The sequence below is a fragment of the Mirounga angustirostris genome, unplaced genomic scaffold, assembly GCF_029215605.1.
Source record: "Mirounga angustirostris isolate CCGP_5_RB_7025 unplaced genomic scaffold, mMirAng1.0.hap1 SCAF_9, whole genome shotgun sequence".
NCBI classification, from domain to species: domain Eukaryota; kingdom Metazoa; phylum Chordata; class Mammalia; order Carnivora; family Phocidae; genus Mirounga; species Mirounga angustirostris.
In genome coordinates, this window is record NW_026991717.1 from 757,130 (window position 1) to 779,140 (window position 22,011).

The following is a 22,011-nucleotide window of genomic DNA, read 5'->3' on the forward strand; positions in this document are numbered from 1 at the left end:
GCCCCTGGGATGTGGGCGACACGCTTGGGGAGAGTTGTTAACAACCTAGAGACTGTACATAGATTATTTCACAACCCTAAGTCCAGGGTCCACCTTTAAAAGAAGCAAAACAGGTTTGGACAAACGAGATGATGTCCCGTGTGGGTGCACTTGACCCAGGAGAGATGCCAGGGAACCGGGGTCAGCAGCCCGGACTTGCCGACCAGGCCTCGGCCCACTCAGGACCTATAGAGGCTCCCGCGTTTGTGTTCAGTTCCTTTGGGATGGTTTCCTGCTTTTACCAACCTTTCCATTAAGGTCCCTTCAGGTGAGAGAATCGTTCTCCCGAGAAGCTCAGGCTGGCCCGCGTGTGCGGGAGAGGCTCAGGGTTGGGGCCAGGTGTGCATGGGCAAGGCAGGGGAAGCGTGCACCCGGGCACACGGTAAGCGCATGCCCCGGGGCGTGTGCAGGGTGTGGGCCAGACAGGTGTGTGTGTGAGGAGCGTGCAGGCCGCCATGAGCAGCGCCCTGTGGCTCTGCGGCCCTGGAGGCTGGGCCCGCTGATGGGTGCTGAGCTCTGCGTTCTGCGTGACCGGCAGCTCCGGGTCCAGCTGTCCCTCCATGCAGGGCTGGTCCCACCCCGGCCACTGCTCTGTGCACCCAGCCCTGCTGCTTGGGAGCTGTGTGTGCTGGGCCAGTGACCGAACCTCTCTGAGCTCTGTGTTCTCCGTTAGTAAACCGGCGTGTGTGTGCGTATGTGTGTAAACGCCCTCTCGCTGGTGGGTGTGAGGGCTGAGGTCATGAACAGGAGCTGCCCACCTCTGTGTCTGCTGCTCGTGAGCCGGACCTGCTGACGCGGCTGCTGAGACCATGGATGTGGTGGATCTTCCCATCGGGGAGATGGCAGCAGTGGACCCCAAGCCAGCTGGGAGTGCCTGCCCGTCCTGCCAGGCCTGCCCTTGACCCTTTGGTCTTGCTTCTCTCTTGCCTCTCAGGCCCAGTGGGAATGGTTACTTGTGCGTGCGGCCGACCATCCTGGGGGGGGCTGTTTCGGTCTCGCTGGCTGGGACCATGCACCCAGACGTTTGGTGAACCCGGGGAGGCCGCACCCGGAGCTGTGACGTGTTCATTTAGGGTCGTCTTTGCAGGCACAGCTCTGTCCACGCAGGAAAGACGAGGTGCCAAAGCCTCAGTGCAGGACTTGGAAAAATTCTTAAAAACTCTTAGTGATGAATGTTAAGGTGTAGAGTGCACTGTTTGCAGGGTGGGGGGCCGACAGCCCCTGGGGCGCGCGAGGGCCTGCTCAGCACGCCCGTCCGGCAGCTCTCTTGACCTCGGCTGGCCCCATGCTCCATGTCCGGGGCCACGCATCACAAGGGCCGCCGCGGCGGGAGGCCCCACCCACCACAGAAACCACTGCAGGCCGTTAGGCCTGGCTGGAAAGTGTGGTCGGTCACCTGGCGCGCCATGGGACGCACTCAGAGGATGTCAGTGCGTCATCCAGGCTGCCAAGGGTGTGACTGACCCTTGCTGCCTGTTGTATTTGGAGTTGGGGGCTGGGAGGGGGACCCTGTCTGCATTGTCTGCTGGTCCTGGACCCTCCTGTCGCAGGGACCCCACTCCCAGTGACCCAAATCTGTTCTTCCCAGTACCGCAAGCCTTTCAGAGGCTCCTTATCGCCGTCGGCTGAAGGCCGTGCTCTGAACCTGGCCTTCGAGGTCCTGTGGGCTCAGCCGTGTTGCAGGCATGCTTGGCCTCTCTCAGCTCTTCAGACACTGTCTTCCCCCCGGGCCCTGCCTCAGGCCGTCCCTCTGCTGGGCAGGTTGTCTCTCCTGGGGAGTCCCGGCCTTGCTCTGCCCCCCACCCTGAGCTGCTCCACAGCCGTCCTACCGCTGGTGCTCGTTATGTTTCTCTGTGTCCTGGCCTGTGGCCCCACCTCCCACGTGTGTCCCCGTGTGTCCCCAGCACTTCGTGCAGCACCGGGCGCATGCTGGGTGGCCCAGCGTACGCAGGGAGGGCCTGACCAGGGAAGGGCCCTGTACCTGCCGTGCCCTGTGGGAGCGGCCCGCAGTGCCATTTGCACTTGTGCTGTGCGGTCCCTGCCCAGAAACCCACAGCAAATAGTAGGCTCTTACACATAAAGGCATGCTGCTTGGAAGCACATGAGACCCAGACAGAAATATCATAGGATGTCAGTGTTCATCTGGTAAGATAGTGTTTTCTCTGCTGGTGCCTGGACGGCATGCTCGGCACGACCCTCAGGATTGATGTTGGGAGTCCTTGACTTCGTGGCCTGCTGGGATCGCTGCCCACACTTGAGAAGCACGCTCTGGAGGACCGCCCCGGCCGTGCAGCCTGGCATCGTCCTAATCACCTGTGTGCCCTCCCGTGCCCTCCACGCAGGATGGGGCTGAGGGTGCCCGCAGACCACAGCTGGCCGCTTGCTGCCATCAGGGGTGGGCGGCGGGTGGGGCCTCACGCACAAGGCTGTGGGGTGCCGTTGAGGGCGGAGCCAGTGGTCACTGCCCCCCCGCCCTGGGTGCACGGAGATGTGGAGGGGGACGCTCTGCAGGACGGCGGGTTTTGACTTAGGTCTTGAAGCGCGTGCGAGGCGGTGGCCGTGAGAACAGGGTTTCCCGAGTCCCCAGGTCCGTGTGCCAGGAGCCCAGGCACTGAGCGGAGGTGGAGCAGGGGCGGGGGCCCGGGGTGGGGGCCCAGGGTGGGGCCTGGATGCAGGGTGTGTCTGTCGGGCGTGGGGCACCAGCCCAGCTGCCCCTGCCTGGAGGTTCACCGCTGAGAGGATTTCCACTCCGATGGGGTTTTTGAGGTAGGACACGCTGTCGTAGATGTTGCTGTACGTGTCTCGAAGCGGAAGGATGGTGCACTCGTTTGTCCACGTGCGGTGGACGGGCAGTGGCAGAGGGCCTTTGTGACCACGTTCCCACGTCATTCTAGCGGCGGTGAAACCGCTTTAACCGTAGACATGAGGTTCCAGACTTGCGTGCCGGCCGGGCTTATGCAGGGACGAGGAAGGGTCTCCCGTGGCCACAGGGCTCCGTTTGCTCCGGCTGCTACAGCAAATTACCCCAAACGAGAGCCTGAAAGCAGCACAAATTCATTCTCCCACACTTGGAGCCAGAAGTCCAAAATCAGTGCTTGGGGCTACGGTCCGGGTGTTGGCCGGCTGGTCGCTCCCGGAGCCCCGGGGGGCCCATGTGGCCACCTCCTGCTCCTGGTGGCTGTGGCGGCCCCAGGGCTGTTGGCACGGCTCCCCGTCTCATCTACAGGCCCCTTCCGGTTATTTCTGCTTTTTATCACTTCCGAGAATGTTTCCTGATGGGCTTGTCTATTCCAAGAACTGATCTGTTATCGGGGGTGGGGCCCCTCCCCTCTGTTGGGGATGTGGCCTGTGTCTGTCGGACCCCTTGGGCATTGTAGATCTAGGTGGAGAAATTGATCTGAAATATGTACATTTGGGAACAGCTGTTGTGAATTACATCGATTGCAGGTGTTCACAGACAGTTGGGGCTGAGCACACAGCCCTCCGGGTGCTGGCGGCCGCCTGGGGGCCTCTCACTGTCCATTTCAGTCCCTTACTGAACCAAAGGGCAGTGCCTGGGGGACACAGAAGGCCGGCTCACAGTGGGGTCTTGGAAGAGCGAGCTCTGTCCGAGAAGGGCCCCAGGTCTCTGCTGGGAGGCCCCGTTTACGCGGCCGTGAGCTCAGTGGTGTGCGCAGGCCGCGTGCCCGGGTGCTGCCGGAGCAGGCAGGATGCATAGTTTGAGGAGGGCGTGCTCCGCGGCTTCCCTGATGCAGTCACAGGAGATCTGAGCCAGGGACAGGCTCTCTGGTGCTTCGGCTTACAGAGCTTGTGCTCCGAGCCTGGTCCTGTTTCCTCACCCGGGGCTTGGCGCGGGGTGCCTCCCTGCAGAGCAAGGGCGAGCTCGGTTGTGCACGCAGCCTTGCCACGGAGCAGAAACGGGGAATGTCCTGAATTGTGCAAAGAGCCGTTCTGTTCCGGCAGCGTCCACGGCCGTCCTTCCCGCCCTGCGGCTCCTTCCTGCACTCACCCCGTTAAGAACCTGGGCCGAGGGCTGTTAACCGCTCCAGGCCGTGGTGCCGCGCGTGAGGGACAGCCACTGAAGCCGCCGTGGGTGCCGTGTGCCCGCGCGCAGCCACCTCACGAGCCGGCGTGTCAAAGAAGGGAGCAAAGTGCATTGGGCGTGTGTGGGCGTGTCCGTTGTCTTCCTGCACAGCCGTGTAACCCTTGGAAAACGTCCTTGCTGGGTGACAGCAGGCATCGGCGAGGACACGCTAGCCGCGGGGGCCAGAGCCTTAGGGGACAAGCAGCAAGTGGATGGTGCCGGCCCCCTCGTGGTCCCGAGAAAAGGCACTGAGAGCACACGTGGTGGTTGTAGGTGCCGGGCCCCGGGGACTCACGCTACCGCGGAAGGCTGAGCGCGCCTGTCGGGATGCAGCGGCGGGAATGTCACGGGATTGCTGGTTTCCCTGCGGTCTTCGGTCTGAGTGCTTCAGTACGGTTCAAACCAGGCAAAACCCATCTGCTTGGCAAACACACCAGCATTGAGAAATGACCGTTGTCCGTGAGGCTGTGGTCGGTCTGCCTCCCACGGACCTGCGCCCCGCTCCGTCCTCCGCTCCGCATCCACCTCAGGGAACCCCACACAACGCACATTTCTCCCCGCTCTTCGTTTCAACCACGTCCCCAAGGTGTAATTTACCTGCAGGAAACTCACGCGTGTTCCGTGCACAGGCTAATGAACGTCGGAAGCCGAATGTGGTCATATAAACGCCTCTGTAACCGAGACACTGGGCGTTCCCGTCCCCCCGCGGCCGACTGCTCCCCTCGCCCCGGCCACCGCTGGCCCGCCCTCTGTGGCTGTCGCTTTGTGAACGTGGCCGTGCTGTGTGTGGTCCTTCATGGTTGTCTCCTAGAGAACCATCATCTTCGTGGCCCCTCTGGGCTGACAAGTGTTTCATGGTTCTTTCCCTTTGCTGCGGTGTGCATGGACGTGTCCCAGCTGGGCCACCCACTCCCACTCAGGGGACACGTTTGTGGCTGTGAGGAGTCAGGCAGCTGTGACTGTCCACGTGCAGGCCCCACGTGCACATGCGTGCTCTCATTCCTGTGGGGGAACCCCGGGCTGTGCAGGCTCAGCTGTGTGGGCCGCTGCGCGGTCTGTGCGTCCTGGTTCCTCCCGCAGCCTGCATGCCCGCCTCCTCACCCTGCCCTTCACGGAGGCGGCGGGCCCCTGCGTCCAGCGTTCTTAGTCTTGCACAGTGTGCACGCACGGCCTCGGTGACCACTGTTCCCGCAAAGGTTCGAAACACTGTCACGTTGCACACATCACTGTCCCATTTTCTTTCTTCGTTCAGCGGCGGACGTGGAGCAGGGGACAGAGCAGGGCGCAGTCCATCGCACAGAGGCTGTGGCTGGTGTGTTCACGGGGCAGGACTGTGTCTCAGGCTCGGTGCCTCCTGTGCTGGAGCGCTGGCCAGCACACGGTGGACTCTGGTGACGTGTGAATGGACAGATTCCCTTACATGGCGCCGTGGTGCTTGATCGGTCACATCTGTTCCCCTGTTGACGGCTGTTCGGCCGCCACGTGTACCTGGGTCCCACGTGAATGGCACAGTGGTGGGCACCCTCCTCCATGTCTCGTGCCCACACCCGGGAGTTTGTTTGGGACACGCAGGGTCTTGGGGTGGGGCCCCCTTCACCTGAACTGGTGTTGCCGATGGCCCCCCCGTGTGACTCCCGCCCGCAGCGCGAACCAGCGTCCCTCTCTACTCCCTCCCTGACATTCGACATTTGATGTTACCGTGTCTGTTAATTTTTGCTAGTCCTGTATACGTGAAATTACGTTTTATTTTACAGCGTCTTAAATAACTCGTCTCGTTTCTCCTAACAGAAATTCAATGTCATCTTTCCGTCCTGGGAGAGGACATGGCGACAGTCGGAAGAGTGTGTTTTATACCAATGAAGAGTGGGAGCTCTTAGACCCAAACCCTAAGGACCTGGAGGAGTCCATGGTGCAGGAGGAGAGGAAGAAGCCGGCCCCCGAAGGAAACAAAGGTACGGATGTGGTTCCTGCCGCCATCCTGCTCTGCGCAGCCCCCGCGGTACCAGGCTTTTTCTGGAAGCAGGAGGCGTGGGGGATGAACCCAGAGAGCGTGTGAGATGAGGCGTTACAAGAAACGACCGTCCAGCCCGTGACTCATAAGCTTTTTCGGGAGATAGAGCATCTAGAAGTCACAGTGCTCTTCACAGATATATAGATTTTTAAAAAATCCTTCTATTTACAGAAATCTGGAACGTAACGTAAAGTAGAACGTACAGGGTCATGGATCCCGGTGTAGCCTCAAGTGGCTCCCACGGTTTCAAACTTAGGGCCACTCTCTTCCTCCAAGCCTCCACCCCTTCCTGCGTTCCATGTCAGTGGGGTTGTTTTAAAGTAGATTCTAGACATCGATCCATTACATCTAAATTTTTTATTTCGTACGTATCTCTAGGAGATAACGACTCACGTTAAAACCTCATGGCGGCTTCGTTATTCTACCTAGAAACAGCGGCAATAAATAATAATCGAAGCCCCCTCTGGTTCCATAGCTGTGTGCTCACACCCCGCTCACGTGAGCGCTGATAAGGTCTGCAGGCGGGTTTCCTTGCTGATCTGCATTGGCCTCTTTGCCTCTGAAAAGCTCCCCATCCCTGTCTTCCCTTTTACTTGGCGTGACTGTGGCCAAGATGGTCTCTGCGCCGAGGATTTCCCACGCTCTGGAGTCCGGGTCCCTTCTTGCTCCTCGTGTGCCCCATATGTGGTCGCGGGCCGAGGCCTGCCCGGATGCAGGGCTGACTTAACCAGACGAGGATGCTCCGTGGTCGGGGCCTGGGGCTGTGCGCCCTCTGGCACCACGGCTGGAACACGTCGTGTCTGGTCCCCGCTGGTTTTGGGGAGGATCAGGGTTCAGGTGTCGTCAGCCTGACCCCGTCTGTGTGGCCACTCCTGATGCTCGTCTGGGGATCCACGAGGGAATATTGATGTTTTAATGTAAAAGGACAGTAATTTTGAAATTCTGCCTTGTGCTCGATTTGAGCACGGGCTGGTAGGAGGAGGCAGGATCGTAGGAAATCTATGAGGAGAGCAAGTATTTACTAAAGGAAGTACTTCTGTCCCCCGGGAGGAGGGCCTTGACTGGCTCTGCAGGGGAGCTTGCCTGCGTTCTCAGGGCTGAAGCGTGGGGCCTGCAGTCCCATGTGACGCGGGTCTGGCGTGCTGCACTCCCCGGTGAGGGCCCGCGGGAGTGCCTCCTGAGCAAGGGGCACTTGGGTTCTGGAGGAGGAACTGCGAGCTCGGTCAGGAAGGAAGGGTCTGCGAGGCTGAGCGGCTCGCGTGGGCCGGAAACCCCCTGGGCCAGACGACGCAGCCCCCCGTGGGGTCTGCGCACTCTGGTGGCGTGGGGTTGTGGACCCTTCCTGTACCAGCCACAAGCGTCAGCCCCCAGCTTGTCCCCATCACGCAGGGGGTGCGAACTGCTCTCCCTTCTGTTCCCCTGCGTTTAAGTGCACAAAGTTTCCCCCGCATCCGTCAGAAATGTGAAGGCGACGGGTTTTCACAGTGAATATAGCCATGTAGGCAGCACTTACTTCAAGAAACAGGACGGGGCCAGCCCTGTCCCCCGGCCCCGCCAGTCACCCACCCCTCCCAGGGCAGCCACTGTCCCCACTTAAGAGCTGGGAGTCACCTGTTCTCCAGCTTCATGGAATCCATATACTGTGTTCTAGTTCCCGTTGCCTCCTCATAGTTTGAGTATAAATCTGAATCCATCCGTATAAACATTTATTTGGACCCATCAGTATTTTAAAGGCCCATTTTTAAGGAAGAGAACGTAGTCATGCTTTGAAACACTTGTTCACAGTGAAGAAGACGTTTAGGGCGGGGCTTTGTTTTGTTTTCTTACTGAGAACAGATGAGCGAAGGGAGCCAAGGATCCCTGTGTCTGTGAGTCCCGCCCGGGAGCCTGCTGTCTGACTGCAGGCGGCGCCCCGGGGAAGAGGCTCCGTGTTTCTGGGACGCTGTGGGCACCTGGAACCACTGTGCTCTTCCTCAGCCTGTGTCTCTGTCCCCTTTGGTCCTGAAAGTGACCGAAATGGGAAACTGGGGAAGAGACCTGAGCTTCTGGAAAAAAGACGGCATCCCAGACGAGTCTTGAGTGAGGTGTCCTGCGGCCTTATCCTAAATTCCTCATCTGTTCCAGTGCACTCCGCCCATTTTCCCCGCATCCTAAGGCAGACGTTGAGCAATCACAGCCTGAACGTTTTCTTGAAAGGGACCACGTGACGAGAATCATAAGGAAGGATCCAGGGCGGGGGTATCGTCTTTGAGTCGGGCTCGGTTTTTGTCAAGAGCGAGCCAGGGCCCAGAGGCGTCCCCACTCCTGCCCATGCTCTCTGCACAGTGAACGCAGAACTTCCCCGAGGATGGCGGGTGGGAGTTTCCAGAAGAATGACTTGTCCTGCACTTAGAAAACAAGTTTTGTTTTTATGTAGGAGTAACTGGCTCAGGATTTCCCTTTGATTTTGGACGTATTCCCTACAAAGGAAAGCGCCCTTTGAAAGACATGATCGGATCATACAAAAACCGCCACGTCAGCGGTGACCCTTCGGCGGAGGGGGCACAGAGTGCTGGCGCCGTCAGCAAGCCCGCGTCCGAGATGCAGCTGCAGGTCCAGAGCCAGCAGGAAGAGCTGGACCGGCTGAAGAAAGACCTGTCCAGCCAGAAGGTAACCGTCCTTCTCACCCGCATGCGACCCCCTGCAGCCAGCCGGCCACGAGAGCACAGCCCGGGCCCCTGGATGTCTTCGTCCCCAGAGGGCTTTTCCCCAAAGCGTTGATAGAGGCGCCTGCGCCCCACTAGGTCACTTCTTCAGGGACGTCTGGATTTCCAGGGGGCGTGGGGACGCCGCCGGTGGGTCAGGGGAGGGTCTCGGCCACTGTGCCCACTCCCACCCCAGTGCGGCATCGGCCGAGTCCATGAACAGGAGGGAAAGGAGTCCCCACGTGGTGTCCGTTTCCCTCTGAGACCGAGGACGCCCCGTCGTTGGGCAGGTCGGAGCTGACCTTGGGGCTCCTGTTCTGCGCACGGATGTGCGTGTGATGGGGCTGCAGCGGACCGCACCGTGCGCATCCACGGTTTCCTGCTTCCTAGCATTGTTCTCTGCAGACGGGCTTGACGGAGTGCATGTTTCTTCCTCTCGCCTCCAAGACCCTGCAGGAGGAAGTCGGTGTGCGCGTGTCGGCCCCGCGCTGCCCCATGTCATGTTGTCACCGTCTCTGCTTCTCTCCTCCCGCCTCCCCTGTGGCAGGAGTTGGTACGGTTACTGCAACACACGGTCCGGTCCTCCCAGTACGACAAGTACTTCGCCAGCAGCCGGCTGTCTGCGGGTGTCCCGAAGGACACGCTTGACCTTCTGCACCGCAAGGACGACCAGATCCTGGGCCTCAGCGGCCAGCTGGAGCGGCTCTCCCTGGAGCGAGAGAGTCTGCAGCAGGAAGCCAGGACGCTCAAGAGCAAGGTGGGCGAGCTCAGTGAGCAGCTGGGGATGCTGGTGGAGACCATCCAGGCCAAGGACGAGGTCATCATCAAGCTCTCGCGCCAGCTCAGCGAGGGCGCGGACCACACACCCTCTGCCGCAGGGGTGCCCGGCTCCCCCACGCCCCCCAGCAGGGAGCACCTAGAGCTGGACAGGCTGAAAGTAAGTGGGGCGTGGGCTCGGTGGGGTTCAGACAGCGTTGCAGGCGGCCCCTCGATGCGTCCAGGGCTCCGGGCCTCGGCAGACGGAGCAGATGTAGCAGGACTTGAGGCAAACTATGGGTAGTTTGCTAAGAAGCGTCCTTGGAAAACAAAAGTGTTGAGTCCAGCAGTGCCGTTGGTCAGAGTGGTTCTGGAACTTCCCCTCCCTTGGGGAGGACTGCCTGCCTGAACTGCCTGCCCAGTCAGGCAGCTGAGACTCCCCTTTCTGCTCTACACCCCTGGAGCTTTGTTACCCCATGCATGAGTGTCCGGGCCAGCACCGCACTCGTGGCCTGCCTCAGCCCCCTGGGGGTAGGGGGAGCTGAGGGAGCATCGTTCCCGATGGCTGGTTTGGGGTTGGCTCCCAGGCAGGCTTGCTCAGAGTCGGGGCCCCTGCGCCCAGGCTGGGAGGGTCCTGGCGCTGAGGACAGGGGGGCTGCTTTCTGAACTCATGACTGTCCGGGTTGTAACTGAGGTGGGGAAGGGCTGTGCCGCTGGCCATGAGGCCGCAGAGAGGCGCTGAGTGTGGCCCAGCCCACCCCAGGCAGGTCTGTAGCCCCAGGCCCCACCCAGCCCTAACATGCTCCTCGCCTGGGCTACCCTCTTTGCATAAATACCTCGGCACCAGGGGTGTTTGGCTCCCAAGGGCAGGTTATCCTTGAAGGCAAAGATTTGCCACGTTGAGATTGTTAGTAAGCACCAACTGCATACCCAGCAGTACCTCTCCGGCTTGTCAGTGGAGAACTGAGTAGGGGGGAGGGGGGCCTCAGAATTTGGAACAGAAGTGAACACTGGGCTGACGGCAGCATCGTCGGGAGGTGTACGTGGCCTCCGTAGTCTACAACCAGTTCTCAGTGACAGGTGTGCACGTGTGAGTCCAGAAGGGTGACAGCAACAAAGCTCCCCACCCCATTCCTCTGTGATTCGACCACAAACAGCGGTGGTTGCACAAACCGTCGTGGTTGGTGTGGCTGGTAAGACTCAGCTCTGCTCGCATTCGCAGTCGAGCACACGCCCGACCTGGACGTCGCCGCGTCGGCGATGCGCGTTTGACCGCGGCTTAACGTCGACCGAAACTGGTATTTGGCGAGCATGCCTGTTTTGCGGTGTTTGTTTGCAGGCCTCGTGAGCGAGCTTGGCGTGTGCGGGAGCGAGCGGCTTGTCTCTGGTCCGCGGCAGCTCCCTGTGGAGACAGCAGATAGACTCGATCAGGATTAGACTTCCCCTCCTTATTTACCCTATAGATCTTGGGGCAAGACGGGTAGGGTGGTTTTGAATCATTGGGTGATTTCGTGACTTTTTTCCTCCAACACCTCTCAACAGTTTTTAAGGTCTGTGGCTCTGAAATCCCCCCGTGGTCAGGTGACGTGGGACAGAGCTCGTGGAGGAGGCGGCTGTTCAGGGGCCGGCGCGTGGCCGTGGGCTCCACGTGGGCCGACCGGCCGCCCCGAGGTTTCTGCCGCCGCCTGCACCAGACGCCCGCTCCCACCACAGGCTCCCGCGGCGGCTCCGCAGGAACTGAAAGCAGGCTTGCGGGCGGGGGGCTGCAGACGGAGGTGGGGTTTTGCCGCGTGTGTCCTTGCTGCCCCCACTTCTCGCAGCTGCACGGTTTCCATACTGATTTCTTGCCTTGACCCTGAGTTCAGAACACCCCCGCGGGGGGACACTGTGTTACTGGGGGGGGTCTCGTCCGTCACTGTCACAACCCACTTTCTCCGACTCCGGTCAGCGTGTGTGGCCTGTTTGGAATGTGCTGACACTCCTCGTCGGCTCCGGGACAGGGTCACTTTCTGTTTCTGGGGTATTCTGAGGAAGGAACACACACTGGTCGTAGGATTCTACCAGCGCAAGTACTTTACCGTTCTTGTACTTCCTTCCCGGCCTTTCCGTGGCTCTGTGATCTTCCTTGCTTGGCGTAGGTGGCCCTCTGCTTCACTGGGCACGGTCGGGCGGTCGTCGGGGCGCCGTCCCCACCTACCTGTGCAGCTGGTCTTCCTGGGACCTGCTCTCTGGCGCGGGCCTCCACGCCGGCAGCTTTTCCTCGTCCGGACTCCGGGTGCGCTCAGCCGCGTGCCAGGCTTTGCGCTGTGCTGGGAGTGCCCGGCGTCGCTGGCACGAAACACCCGGTCATGACCATGGGGAACACGGAGAGGAGCTCAGGCCCACCCGGCTCGGCTGCTCGCGAACCCCACCTGGGGGTCGGGACCCTTCCTGCCCCAGTGTGTTCATGTGTGAACCAGCCCTCCCCTTGCGGGTCTCGCGGGGGTCTCACGGGGTCTCGCGGGGTGGGGGGGAAAAAAAAAATCTCACGAGGTCTGGCGGGGTCTCACGGGGCCTCGCGGGTGTCTCACGAGGTCTGGTGGGCTCTGGCAGGAGTCTCACGGGGTCTGGCGGGGGGGGCGTCTCACGGGGTCTGGGGGGGTCTCGCGGGGGTCTTGCGGGGGGGTCTCATGAGGTCTGGCGGGGGTCTCGCGGGATCTGGCGGGGTCTCGCGAGGTCTGGCGGGGGTCTCACGAGGTCTGGCGGGGTCTCGCGGGATCTGGCGGGGGTCTCGCGGGATCTGGGGGGTCTCGCGGGGGTCTGGCGGGGTCTCACGAGGTCTGGGGGGGTCTCGCGGGGTCTGGTGGGTGTCTCACGAGGTATGGGGGGGGTCTCGCGAGGGTCTGGCGGGGGTCCCATGAGGTCTGGCGGGGTCTCGCGGGGTCTGGCGGCTGTCTCACGAGGTCTGGCAGGGTCTCGCGGAGTCTGGCGGGGTCTCGCGGGGGTCCCATGAGGTCTGGCGGGGTCTCGCGGGGTCTGGCGGCTGTCTCACGAGGTCTGGCGGGGTCTGGCGGGGTCTCGCGGGGGTCTGGCGGGGTCTGGCGGGGGTCCCATGAGGTCTGGCGGCTGTCTCACGAGGTCTGGCGGGGTCTGGCGGGGTCTCGCGGGGTCTGGCGGCTGTCTCACGAGGTCTGGCGGGGTCTCGCGGGGTCTCGCGGGGTCTGGCGGCTGTCTCACGAGGTCTGGCGGGGTCTGGCGGGGTCTCGTGGGGTCTCGCGGGATCTCGCGGGGTCTCGCGGGGTCTCGCGGGGTCGGGCGCTCGTAGGGGCTCCACTTGCGTGCTCGTCGTCGTCAGCCTAGGGAGGCTCCTCACGATGAGCAGTCACGCGGCACGTAACGGGAGGAGGACCCGCTTACTCTGCTCTCCCGCCATCGCCCAGCCGCCCGCGCCCCCCGCCCTCCTTCCGTCGGCCTGCTTCTCGTCGTGTGTTGGCGCTGCCAGGGAGCTTTCAGTCGCCGGGAGAGGGGAGGACGGAGGGGGGCGTCCAGGCTGCGTGGGGTTGGGCTGGGGTGTGTCGCAGGCCTGTCGCGACTTGCAGTCCTGCCGACACGGGAGGCGTGAGCGTATCCGCCGGGCGCGCTCAGCGGCCCAGAGCCTGGGGGCCCGGCTCTCAGGGGAGACGCGCGGATGGCGGCCCGAGGGCTCTCGCTCGCGGAGCCGTCCGGGGTCTCACGCGGCCCCTGTAGCCTGCAGCGCAAGCTTCCCGAGCGTTAGCGACCGCAGGGGCCGTGGAAACGTTGCCGTCCCTCTGCGTTTCAGGGTGATGGGGGGCCCCCGTCCCCACGGTGGCGTCCAGCCCGGAGACGAGGACGTGTCTCGAGGAGCGGCCATGGCCTCCGTCCCGCGAGGGTGGACGCTCCCGGCCGGGCCGGGAATTGCCCGGTGACCCGGGGGCCCCACAGAGCGGGGGGCGCACGCGGGCAGAGGACTGCGCTTGGCCGGCGAGTGCGCTTGTCCCGGACGCTTGCCCTCCTCGCGGGCCTTCACGGGACGCCGTCCTGCGTCACACGGCAGGTGCGGCAGATGTTAACAGCTGGTGAATTTTGGCGAAGGGCGTGTCAGGTGCCTTGTACTTTCCTGTCAGCTCTTCCGGAGTTCGAAATGTTTTTTGTTGTTTTTTGTTTTTTTTTTTTTTTAAAGATTATACTTATTTATTAGAGAGACAGTGAGAGAGGGAACACAAGCAGTGGGAGAGGGAGAGGCAGGCTTCCGGCCGAGCAGGGAGCCCGACGCGGGGCTCGATCCCAGGACCCTGGGACCATGACCTGAGCCGAAGGCAGACGCTTAACGACTGAGCCACCCAGGCGCCCCAGGGCACCAGTTAAATTTTATTTTTTATTTTAATTTTTTTAACTTTTTAAGATTTTATTTATTTGACAGAGAGCCAGCAAGAGAGGGAACACAAGCGGGAGTGGGAGAGGGAGAGGCAGGCTTCCGGCCGAGCAGGGAGCCCGACGCGGGGCTCGATCCCAGGACCCTGGGACCATGACCTGAGCCGAAGGCAGACGCTTAACGACTGAGCCACCCAGGCGCCCCAGGGCACCAGTTAAATTTTATTTTTTATTTTAATTTTTTTAACTTTTTAAGATTTTATTTATTTGACAGAGAGCCAGCAAGAGAGGGAACACAAGCGGGAGTGGGAGAGGGAGAAGCAGGCTTCCCGCCAAGCAGGGAGCCCAATGCGGGGCTCGATCCCAGGACCCCGGGACCATGACCTGAGCCGAAGGCAGACGCTTAACAACTAAGCCGCTGTTTCAACACACAAACGGGAGGAACGTGCTTCCTGGAGCGCGTTGTCCGCTACAGGTGGCAGGTGGGTTCTGTAGTCGAGCGCCGTGTGTGCACGAGGCCTTCGCTCCACCCTCAGTGACGGACGGCAAGAACCCCCAGAAAACGTGTTGTTTCTCGAGCTGCAGAAGAAACGATCACAAGGGTTTGTGCCACATCAGTGAGTGTGGGGACGTGACACTGCGCAGTGTGAGGATGTAATTCTGCGTGTTCCCTCAGCGCCCCAAGGCTGGCGGCGGAGACCATCAGGAAGTGCCCGGTGGTCGGTTCTTGAAGCTCATGCTAACTTGGGCTCTTTGCGGAGACGGTGATCTATTAACAGAGAGAGAGACCAGCATGAACTGATGGCTTTTTTTCCCCAACAGGATAACCTACAGGGGTATAAAACCCAGAATAAGTTTCTAAATAAGGAGATTTTGGAGCTCTCAGCACTGCGGAGAAACGCGGAAAGGAGGGAGCGGGATCTGATGGCCAAGGTGGGTCAGGGTACGGCTCTGTTTCCTGGTGGCCGGGGACGCCGAAGCTTTTAGAAGTGGGCACGTCGTAAACCAGCCCTGCCCCACACTGGGGGCGTGAGGTCACTGAACCGAAACACAGGGTGCAGAGCGCTGCGTACTCGGTGTTGCCGTGTCTGAGACGGAAGCGAGTAGAGGTGTCCTGATGTGTCGTCATCTGCACACGTCACGGGGTTTACGGAAAACCGTTCACTCTGACGCTCAGGTTCCCCAAACGAGGGGTGTTTGGATTATGATCTTGTCCCGTTGCGTTGTGTGGACCGGTTTCCCCTCAATAAACGGGGTCGCTGGGAACCTATTGGTTGCCTGTCTGTCGGCATTGTGGCCGGGACGCAGCGTTAGCACAGCTGCCGTCACCCGGTGGTGTCCGATGGCGCTCACGGTCCCCACTGTGTGTGCTCCGTGTCCCCCTGGAACCCAGCTCCCCGCGTCCTCCCGGACCTGCATCCGCGTGGCCCCAGGGTGTGTCTGATGAGGCGGCAGACGGGAGCTGGTCCCGGGGCACGGCGTCCCAGGAAATGTCAGTGCCGCGTGGGCACTTGCTCACAGCCCACGTGCTGGGTGACACTCAGCATGACCGCAGGGACGGCCACGCGGTCCTGTTCCTGCTGCTGCCTTTAGCCGTGAGGGAGTGATGTGGGTGTCGCTGGGCCAGCGCCCCGGCAGGAGGGGGCCCAGGGCAGCCACTGCGGACGCGGCAGGTGGCCTGGGGCAACGTGAATCTGCTGTCCTGCGTACGGTCCCTGGCTCACCTCCCCGTAGCCGGGGCTTGTCGTTCGTCGGCTGCTTGAGGCGCCAAGGGCTGCCGGTGCTGTGTCCTGGTCGGGGTGGAGGTGACCTCCCTGTTCTCTGTAGTATTCCAGCCTAGAGGCCAAGTTGTGCCAGATAGAAAGCAAGTACCTGATCCTGCTGCAAGAGATGAAGACGCCGGTTTGCTCGGAAGAACAGGGGCCTTCTCGTGACGTCATAGCTCAGCTGCTGGAGGACGCCCTGCAGGTCGAGGGCCCGGAGCAGGCGTTCGTGAAGCCTCATCTTGTCAGGTAAGGGCACTGGCGACTGCCGTGGGCGGTGGGACCCATTTCAACGATCGTTGTCGCTCACAGAGGACAGGATGCAAGTGTGTGTCCCATTGCACGCCCATCATCAGAACGGATGCTCTCGGCGTTCTCGCCATCATAAGCGTGCGGCAGAGCCAGGCTCAGGCCAGGTCGTTGAGTCCAGGACCTCCCTCCCGAGCGCGTCGGGGTCCACGGTTCCAGCCTCAGCTCCAGTCCTGCTGGGAGCCAGTCCCCCAGAGAGTAGGAGCCCCGTCCTGAGGCGCAGCTGCTCCCACCCGTGGTTCAAGAGCGGAGGGGCCCCCGCGTGGGGAGAAGGCTTGGCCAGCCCGGCACGGTGGCTCGGCGCCCCCCGAGGCTCTGACCCATGCCATGGATGCACACACTCCAGCAGAACCTGCCGTGTCAGCTCGCAGCATGTGAGCCTCGCCCCTGTTGAAGAGCGCTCCCTGAGGCCCGCGTGCCAGGAGCTGCGCCAGGGGCCCTACCTGCTGGCACATGTTGAGTGCTCCGTGGACGGGGAGGGACGCACAGCCCCCGAGTCGTGGGGACAGGACCCCATCCTGGGCGGCTGGCTTCCACGCTGCACTCTCCACAGGGCTGCGGGGCTGAGGGCTGCTCGTGAGGGCCTGTTTTCCTCCCGCGGGCACCTCTGGGCTCGTTCTGTTCACGTTGTTTCCAAACCTCGTGTGTAAGCAGAACGACAGCTGTGCGTATCGATGTATTTCTGACTCGTGGAAAACTTCAAGCGCGCAGAGTAGAGTCACGTGACGACCCCCCAGGCGACCCTTCTGTAATTACTGTCAGTCTGGTTGCACCTTCTCCTTCGCGCCCCCAGGGATTTTTCTGCAGTACTTCACAGCAGATGCCAAACATCGTGTTCTCCCATCTTAGGATGCTTCAGTGTGCGTTTCTAAGTCCTCACTGGAGACACCTTCTAAGACACGAATCCCACCATACTCGCAACTTTTCATCATTACCTCCTGAAATCTTCCAGGTGGATCCGTGTGGCCCCCGAGCTGCATTCCGCGGGCCTCATGCCCCCTTCACTGTCGGAGGTGCCCAAACCTCGGTGTCTCTGCTCCTTTTCCTCATGGTGGACACGCAGGGTCCTTCCACGTCCCCTTGTGATAGATGAGGCATAGTGAACGTAGGGATTTGTGCTTTCATGTGCCTGTGGGGGTGCGTCTCCAAGGTGTAGACGAGAAGCGGGATCCCCGGCCTGCAGGGAACACGTCTCTCCAGCCCCAGTAGGTTGGCACAGACGTGGCCGCTTACACACCACCCATTTGCTGTTTGAGCCTCTGCAGGCCGGCTGGCCGGCGGGCCTCCCTGGACATTCCAGGTGTCACAGGCACCGTGTGTCCTCACGCACTTGAGCTGTTCCCTGGGGTTGTAGAGTGAGGACTCTGTTTCCACGCTGGCGGTTGGGGTGGTCTTCCCGCTTCTGGAGGCCACAGGCCTCCTCCTTCCTTCCTCAGCCAGCAGCAGGGGGCCCCGCGGCCCACACGCCCGTGGTCTGCACGCCCGTGGTCCTGCCCTGCTCCTCCACCATGAATGGCCCTGTGTGTCTGCTGGCCCCCGACGGTCCGGGGTAGCCTCCCTGTCCCAGCTGAGTCAGCATGATGCTATACGATGTGGCCAGCCACAGGTGTGAGGAGCCATGGCTGAATGTCCTTGGGGCCACAGTCCTGCCTCCCACACCCACGTTGTCTTCGTCCCTAACGTCTATGCAAATACTTTCCCTTGCTTTTCCACGTTTTAAAATGATGCTTTCCAAACACGAAGTTACACGCACGGATGCGTATGATGTGTAAACACATGTTCACGTGGCCAGTTTACCAGGCGCATTTCCTTCTTCCGTGCTTTTCACACGTGGGGCTTTAAACCATCTGGAATCTGTTTTTATTTTAGTATCAAGAGATGGAATTTCATTTCCTCCCACTGAGCTAGCCACTTGTCCTGCCCCGGCTGTTGAGAAGTTTCTTCTTCCCTCACCGAGCTCCAACGCCTGGTCCCAGATCAAAGGGCCACGTATGCGTGGGCCAACGTGTTTTTGTGTTTGGTTGGTGTTTTTGTCAGAATCCTGTCATTCAATTTTTCCTTTGTTTTTCTCAACAGTGAGTATGATATCTACGGATTTAGGACCGTCCCAGAGGATGACGAGGAGGAGAAGCTGGTGGCCAAGGTCCGAGCGCTGGACCTGAAGACCCTGTATCTCACAGAAAACCAGGAGGTGTCCACCGGCGTCAAGTGGGAAAACTACTTTGCGAGCACGATGAACAGAGAGATGGTGTGCTCCCCGGAGCTGAAGAACCTGATCCGGGCAGGCATCCCCCATGAGCACCGTTCCAAGGTGTGGAAATGGTGCGTGGACCTCCACACCAGGAAGTTCAAGGACAGCACCGAGCCTGGGTACTTCCAGACGCTGCTCCGGAAGGCGCTGGAGAAACAGAACCCGGCCTCCAAGCAGATCGAGCTGGACCTGTTGCGGACTCTGCCCACCAACAAGCATTACTCCTGCCCCACCTCAGAGGGCATCCAGAAGCTCCGCAACGTCCTGCTGGCCTTCTCCTGGAGGAACCCGGATATCGGCTACTGCCAGGGTCTGAACAGGTGGGTCTGAGCAGGTGGGTGCCCGGCCTGGCCGCGCCCCTGTCTGCCTGACCATCCCCTCCCCTCCTGCCTAGCTGAGGAAGGCCAGCATCGTTGGGCAGGGTTGCCGTCAGCTAGGCTTAATTATGCGGCATCCCCTGTTCTGGAGTAATTGAGAGAAACAAACAGGCTTTCAGAAAGTATCAAGAACGCCAAACGGGCGCCTGGCTGGCTTTCAGTGGAGCGCGCGACTGTTGATCTTGGGGTTGTGAGTTCGAGCCCCACGTTGAGTATAGAGACTACTTAAAAGTAAAATCTTTAAAAACACCACCACCACCATCAAATGTTATCTGAAACAACTAGGTTTTTTCATTTTGATTTCTTACTACTTTTGTCATGTTCCGGTTTTGACCAGAAGTTTGATGCCATTATAAGTTTATTTATTTATTTATTTTAAAGATTTTATTTATTCACTTGACAGAGAGAGACACAGCGAGAGAGGGAACACAAGCAGGGGGAGTGGGAGAGGGAGAAGCAGGCTTCCCGCGGAGCAGGGAGCCCGATGTGGGGCTCAATCCCAGGACCCTGGGATCATGACCTGAGCCGAAGGCAGACGCTTAACGACTGAGCCACCCAGGCGCCCTTAAAATGACATTTTATTTATTTATTTTTTAAGATTTTATTTATTTATTTGACCGAGAACACAGCGAGAGAGGGAACACAAGCAGGGGGAGTGGGAGAGGGAGAAGCGGGCTTCCCGCGGAGCAGGGAGCCCTATGTGGGGCTCCATCCCAGGACCTCGGGATCATGACCTGAGCCGAAGGCAGACGCTTAACGACTGAGCCACCCAGGCACCCCAACAAAGACATAGATTTAAAAAGATATATTACTGGGGCACCTGGGGGGCCCAGTTGGTTAAGCGTCTGACTCTTAGATTCAGCTCAGGTCATGATCCCAGGGTTGTGAGATCGAGCCCCAAGTTCGGCTCCGTGCTCAGCTTGGGGTCTTTTTTAAAATTTTTTTAAGATTTTATTTATTTGACAGAGAAAGAGACAGCTAGAGAGGGAACACAAGGAGGGGGAGAGGGAGAAGCAGGCTTCCCGCTGAGCAGGGAGCCCATCGTGGGGCTCGATCCCAGGACCTGGGATCATGACCTGAGCCGAAGGCAGACGCTTAATGACTGAGCCACCCAGGCGCCTCTATACTTAAACTTTATATAATTTGGTGTTTATAATACACGAGGCGGACAGTGGTGGCCGCTCCTTGTTTATACCTGATCTTCGGGAATCAGGGAGCTGCCCCACCCGGCTCTGCAGCTGGCTGAACCCAGGCCCTTTTGGACCCGAGTCTTTCTGTGGGTGTCACGAGCGCTTCTGTAGATGGGGGACGCTGGACAGCCTGTCACTTTTCGTGATGACTCAGGCTGCTCATTCGGAGCCGGGCCAGGGGGACGAGGCCCCAGGAGGCCCCGGGGTCTGTGTGGCATGGACTGCGCGTGGCTGCTTGGTGCCCACGTGTCCAGCCCACACGCCTCCTGCTCATGCTGGTGTTGCATGTGTCCGCTTAGGTTCTCTCTGTGCAGGGAGCGTGGGCCACCAGGCTGTTAGCGGTTCAGACAAAGAAGGAAGAAGCTATGTGCACGCTCTTTAGGGATTTTCCCAGGAGCCCAAGTGCTTGCCTTGAGTTTTGAATGCTGAGGTTTATTCTGGAGGCTCAGTGGCCTTTTAAATCCTCCTCCACCAGCTACAGACCTCCAGGAAGGACCGTCTGTTTGCATCTGAAATGTGTGTTGCAGGAAGGAAGGGTTTCGGGTGGAATGTCCAAACCACACTTCTGGGAAGTCACCCGCCTCCGTGGTGCTGAGGATGGGGCAGCCCCTCTGAGCCCCGGAAGTGAGAGGGATTTTGGCTGCCCCTCCACGGCCCCCATTAAAAAAACAAAAAGCAAGCCTGTTAATAGGATGCTGCCAAACGAAGCAGTCTTGTTTTGCTTAAATCCACAATTCACATTGAATGCTCAGCCTGAAAATTTCCAGAAGCCAAACACTTCTAAAGCCCAAAAGATCTGGCGGGGACCTGTGCATGTCTGTTTGGGGGGACACTAGCACCCTGTTTATCTGGCATGGTCACGGAACCCGTTCTTCCCCACAAAAGTAAGACTTCCAGAAGATGAAACTTTCCACCTGCATCCCCATCACCTTTAGGGCCTCTTATTTTTAACCATTTTACTGGATTTATTTTTTTTCCAAATATTTTACGTGTGTGTCCTGAAAACTCAGAACTGCCTAAGGGGAGCCAAGCCTGGGATCCCGGGACAGGTCACCTCTTGATTGGTGATCCCGTCTCGGCCGGGCCCGGGTTTCCGATATGAACACCCGAACAGTGGAAGCGACACCTCTCTCCCCCCACGTGCCCGCTGTGGAGATGGTTCCTCCCGAGAGCCCCTCAGAGCGGTTGTTTGTAAACCATCTTAATTCTTCGTGTCTTACACTCACCCCTGGGTTTTTTGTACTTGGAAGGATTAGCTGCATTAACTACGCCTTTTTTTTTTTCTCTCTTTAACAAGGCTGATTGATTATTGGGAAGGAATTTTATCACCTTTTAACAAAAAACAAATGAAAAGATTGGGGGGAATAGTAGCTTTGCTTCTTGAACTTGAGAAAACGCCTCCCTTGGGGCTCCTGGCTGGCTCAGTTGGTAGAACGTGCAAGTTTTGATCTTGGGGTTGTGAGTTCGAGCCCCACGTTGGGTGTGGAGACTACTAAAAAAAAAAGAAAGAAGGAAGATGGCTCACTCGCCTAGAACACTTACTGGTCGTCGTTTATCGGGGACCGGAGAAGTTGTGGCCGCGAGAACTAAGGGCACACCGTGGGCGCCGCTGTCCGGACCGGCCGCGTGGCCTGGGTCACAGGCTGCAGGGCGCTGGTGCTCACCTCGCTGTCATTTGTGTGCAGGTTGGTGGCGGTGGCTCTTCTGTACCTGGAGCAGGAAGACGCTTTCTGGTGTCTCGTTACCATAGTGGAGGTGTTCATGCCGCGAGACTATTACACAAAGACGCTGCTGGGGTCCCAGGTACGTGTAGACATACTGCGCCTCAGTCAGCAACGTGGGGAGTTCGAGCTGAGACAGGACCGAACTAAGCCTTGGGGGGGTTCCTGCTCACAGCTTCAGCCCCTGAGCCCTGTGGCGGGTGCAAAAGGCAGGGCATGCCGCGGACCCTCGGCTGGGCTGAGCGTGAGCCGGCGGGGCGGGCTGGCGGTTACACGCTGTGAGGAGTGGACCAGACCCGCAGCCCTGCTGTTCATGGTGGCTGTTCTGCTGTCCCCCCGCCCCCGGGCTCCGCTGTCCCTCCCCCCCAACTCCGGGCTCTGCTTCCTGCCCCACCTGGGCTCCGCTGTTTCCCCCCCGCCGGGCTCCACTGCCCCCCACACCCGGCTCCGCTGTT

The 22,011-nt window shown here is 59.9% G+C and overlaps 1 protein-coding gene across 9 annotated transcripts in view; it reads left to right on the top strand.

Annotated features, from left to right (window-relative positions):
- The window catches only part of TBC1D2B (TBC1 domain family member 2B), a 65,042-nt gene that overhangs the window by 30,937 nt on the left and 12,094 nt on the right, over positions 1-22,011 (top strand). For 8 of the 9 annotated variants that reach the window (XM_045899269.3, XM_064569763.1, XM_064569760.1 and 5 more), the window contains exons 4-10: positions 5,912-6,075; positions 8,551-8,783; positions 9,366-9,755; positions 14,768-14,878; positions 15,773-15,957; positions 18,094-18,588; positions 21,521-21,638. In XM_045899269.3, coding sequence (XP_045755225.2) covers positions 5,912-6,075; positions 8,551-8,783; positions 9,366-9,755; positions 14,768-14,878; positions 15,773-15,957; positions 18,094-18,588; positions 21,521-21,638 — 1,696 coding nt within the window. The remainder of the gene's footprint in view (positions 1-5,911; positions 6,076-8,550; positions 8,784-9,365; positions 9,756-14,767; positions 14,879-15,772; positions 15,958-18,093; positions 18,589-21,520; positions 21,639-22,011) is intronic. The other variant, XM_054513264.2, reaches the window with a different exon arrangement.